Raw genomic sequence first — 2974 nt, 5'->3', positions numbered from 1 at the left:
GTTTCTGTGATAGATCACTGAGTATGATACACTCTAAATCCATCCAAGTGGCTGCAAAGTCCATATGTTTGATTATGGATCACTTTTCTATCATGAAAAATGTAAACATTTATTTTTTAATCTTAAATTTGCCTTTTAATTTCTTAATGATATTGTATTTATATATTTTGAATCTCTTAAATCAAACTCATCAGTTATGAACACTGGTGATTAACCCTGCTGGATTTAATACATCCCCCACTTGAGAGTATTCTTTGATACTTTCCTTGTATTTCATAAGGAAAAACTTTCATACATGTCTTCCATTTCGCTTTAATGTTTTGTGTTTCATTTCTTCTTCTTATGTGTGTGGATCACATGCTTGAACCTCTTCTGAGAAGAATTCACATGGCAGGTATTCTTCAAAAGAAAGAGGCATAAAGATCCTTATAAATTGGAGTGCTTCATGGCAGTCAAAAAAGGTAACAGATCTGTTGTATTCATAATGATCAGAATTCTTTCCTTGATGATTGCCCTAGTTTAAAGGGAATAATCATGAAAGACAGGCATAAAAGACAGATTTTTTGTGATGTTAAGGACAGAAGTTCATATTTATGAAATGTCCATTGTATGTCATAGGAACTACAATAAAAAAATTGCATCTATTATTTTATTTCATTTTTCCCTTCCCACTGTAGACGTGAGGTGTCTGCAGCTACGAGAGATTAAATAACATTATCAAGGTCACACAGTAGTAAACAGGTAAATCAAAATTCTATTTCAGAAAGTCTTACTCAAGAAACCATTTTCTAAACTATAGCTTTATACTCTACCTTGAGAGAGTTATACATCTAAAATTATTATCCTAAACGGAAAAGTTTAATGATAATGACAACTATCATTTATTGAAACTTGTATTATGTATAAAGGCATTTTGCTTTTATTTTATTTTTTGAGTTGGGGTCTCACTCTGTTGCCCAGGCTGGAGTGCAGTGGCATGATCATGGCTCACCACAGCCTCAAACTCTTGGGCTCAGGTAATCCTCTTGCCTCAGTCTCCCAAGTAACTGGAACTGCAGGCACATGCCATGATGCCTGGCTAATTTTTTATTTTTTGTAGAGATGAGGTCTCACTATGTCGCTCAGGCTGGACTTGAACTCCCAGGTTCAAGCAATCCTCCTGCCTCAACCTTCCAAATTTCAGGTATTACAGGTGTGAAGTGCTATGCATGGCCTACAAAGGCAGTTTTAAATCTCTCAAACAAAATGATGATGATAATTATTTTTTTAGAAAAATAAATTACAACGCTACTGGGAGCTAACTGCCACATCACTTTGTAGTGTCAGGTCACAGAATAAAGGCTATATTCAAAATACATGTCTTAACCATATTGTAGATCTCTTAGAATGAAAAAACAGTACAATAATTATCAAGAAAAGACACGACATGTCTTCAATTATTTGGAGAGGTCATATCAAATAAAAAATTAGTTAATGTTTATAGGCTCAAATAGAATAATTAAAAATAGTGTACAGATGAAAAAGCAGGAAGACACTATAAGAAAGAGATTGGCAGCAGTGGGATACTGCAAAGGTGGTGGTGGTGGGAGCACAATATCAATAAGGTAGCTGATCTCAAATCAGACAAAGTGGGGACCAAAGGGAGGCCCAAACTTTACCTGTATGATGTCCACTTGTATACTAAATCCTGAATTGTACCACACAGCTTTAAAATAATATTTTTAAGAAAAAGTAGGAAGATTGCTGATGACTAGCAGAAGTCTGAATGACTCTACACACTTAAAATGGAAGTGAGCTACCACTTGCTCCATGAGCCATGGTGTTTGGAAGGACTCTTTGGATGGTGATGAGCATCCACCCAAGGAAGCGATTGTGAAGTGATAACAAGGTGAGGTGCCAATTGGCTGTTCACTGAATGTGGCTTTTGCCTCGTTCCCCAGCAGACATACCAGCCTCATGGAAGCAGAAAACTGCACAAAATCATCAGAATTCCTCCTCTTGGGCCTCTCAGAAAATTCTGAATTGCAGCCCCATCTCTTTGGGCTGTTCCTGTCCATGTACCTGGTCACGGTGTTGGGAAACCTGCTCATCATCTTGGCTGTCAGCTCTGACACTCTTCTCCACACTCCCATGTACTTTTTCCTCTCCAACCTGTCCTTTACTGACATCTGTTTAAGCACAACCACGATCCCCAAGATGCTGGTGAACATCCAGACACAGCGTAAAGACATATCCTACAGAGGGTGCCTCACTCAGGTGTACTTTTCAATGAGTTTTGCTGGAATAGATCATTTCCTACTGACGGTGATGGCCTATGACCGGTTTGTGGCCATCTGCCACCCTCTGCACTACATGGCCATCATGAATCCCTGCCTCTGTGGCCTCCTGGTTCTGATAACATGGCTAATCATTTTCTGGGTCTCCCTGCTTCATGTTCTATTGACAGTGCGGTTGACCTTTCCTGCAGGTACTGAAATCTCACATTTCTTCTGTGACCTGCCTCAGCTTCTCAAGGTGGCCAGCTCTGATACTTTCATCAACAACATTATCTTATATGTGGCCACTGCACTACTGGGGGTGTTTCCTGTCACTGGGATTCTCTTCTCTTATTCTAGAATTGTCTCCTCCGGGATGAGGATGTCCTCCACTGCAGGCAAGTATAAAGCATTTTCCACCTGTGGCTCTCACCTCTGTGTGGTCTCCTTGTTCTATGGAACTGCACTCGGGGTGTACCTCAGTTATGCTGTGACCCGTTCTTCCCAGGGAAGCTCCATTGCCTCAGTGATGTACACCGTGGTCACCCCCATGCTGAACCCCTTCATCTACAGCCTGAGGAACAAGAATATGAAGGCGGTGCTGGAAAGACTCTTGAGAAGACCAACTTTTTGTCTCTGACAGATCATGACCTCAAAACCAATCACATGTTGTTGAGATGGGTAAATGGTTGAAGAGATGTTTTAGCTTTCTATTGGGG

The 2974-nt window shown here is 40.1% G+C and overlaps 1 protein-coding gene across 1 annotated transcript; it reads left to right on the top strand.

Moving 5' to 3' along the window:
* The first annotated feature begins 1956 nt into the window (after positions 1–1956).
* LOC103249990 (olfactory receptor 7D4-like) lies at positions 1957–2895 on the top strand. Its single transcript, XM_008048582.1, has one exon. The coding sequence runs from the start codon at positions 1957–1959 to the stop codon at positions 2893–2895; it is 939 nt and encodes a 312-aa protein (XP_008046773.1).
* Positions 2896–2974: the final 79 nt, after the last annotated feature.

Source organism: Carlito syrichta, unplaced genomic scaffold, assembly GCF_000164805.1.
Source record: "Carlito syrichta isolate Samal-C Ts95f unplaced genomic scaffold, Tarsius_syrichta-2.0.1 Scaffold47342, whole genome shotgun sequence".
NCBI lineage: Eukaryota > Metazoa > Chordata > Mammalia > Primates > Tarsiidae > Carlito > Carlito syrichta.
This window is presented reverse-complemented; position numbering and strand designations above follow the sequence as displayed.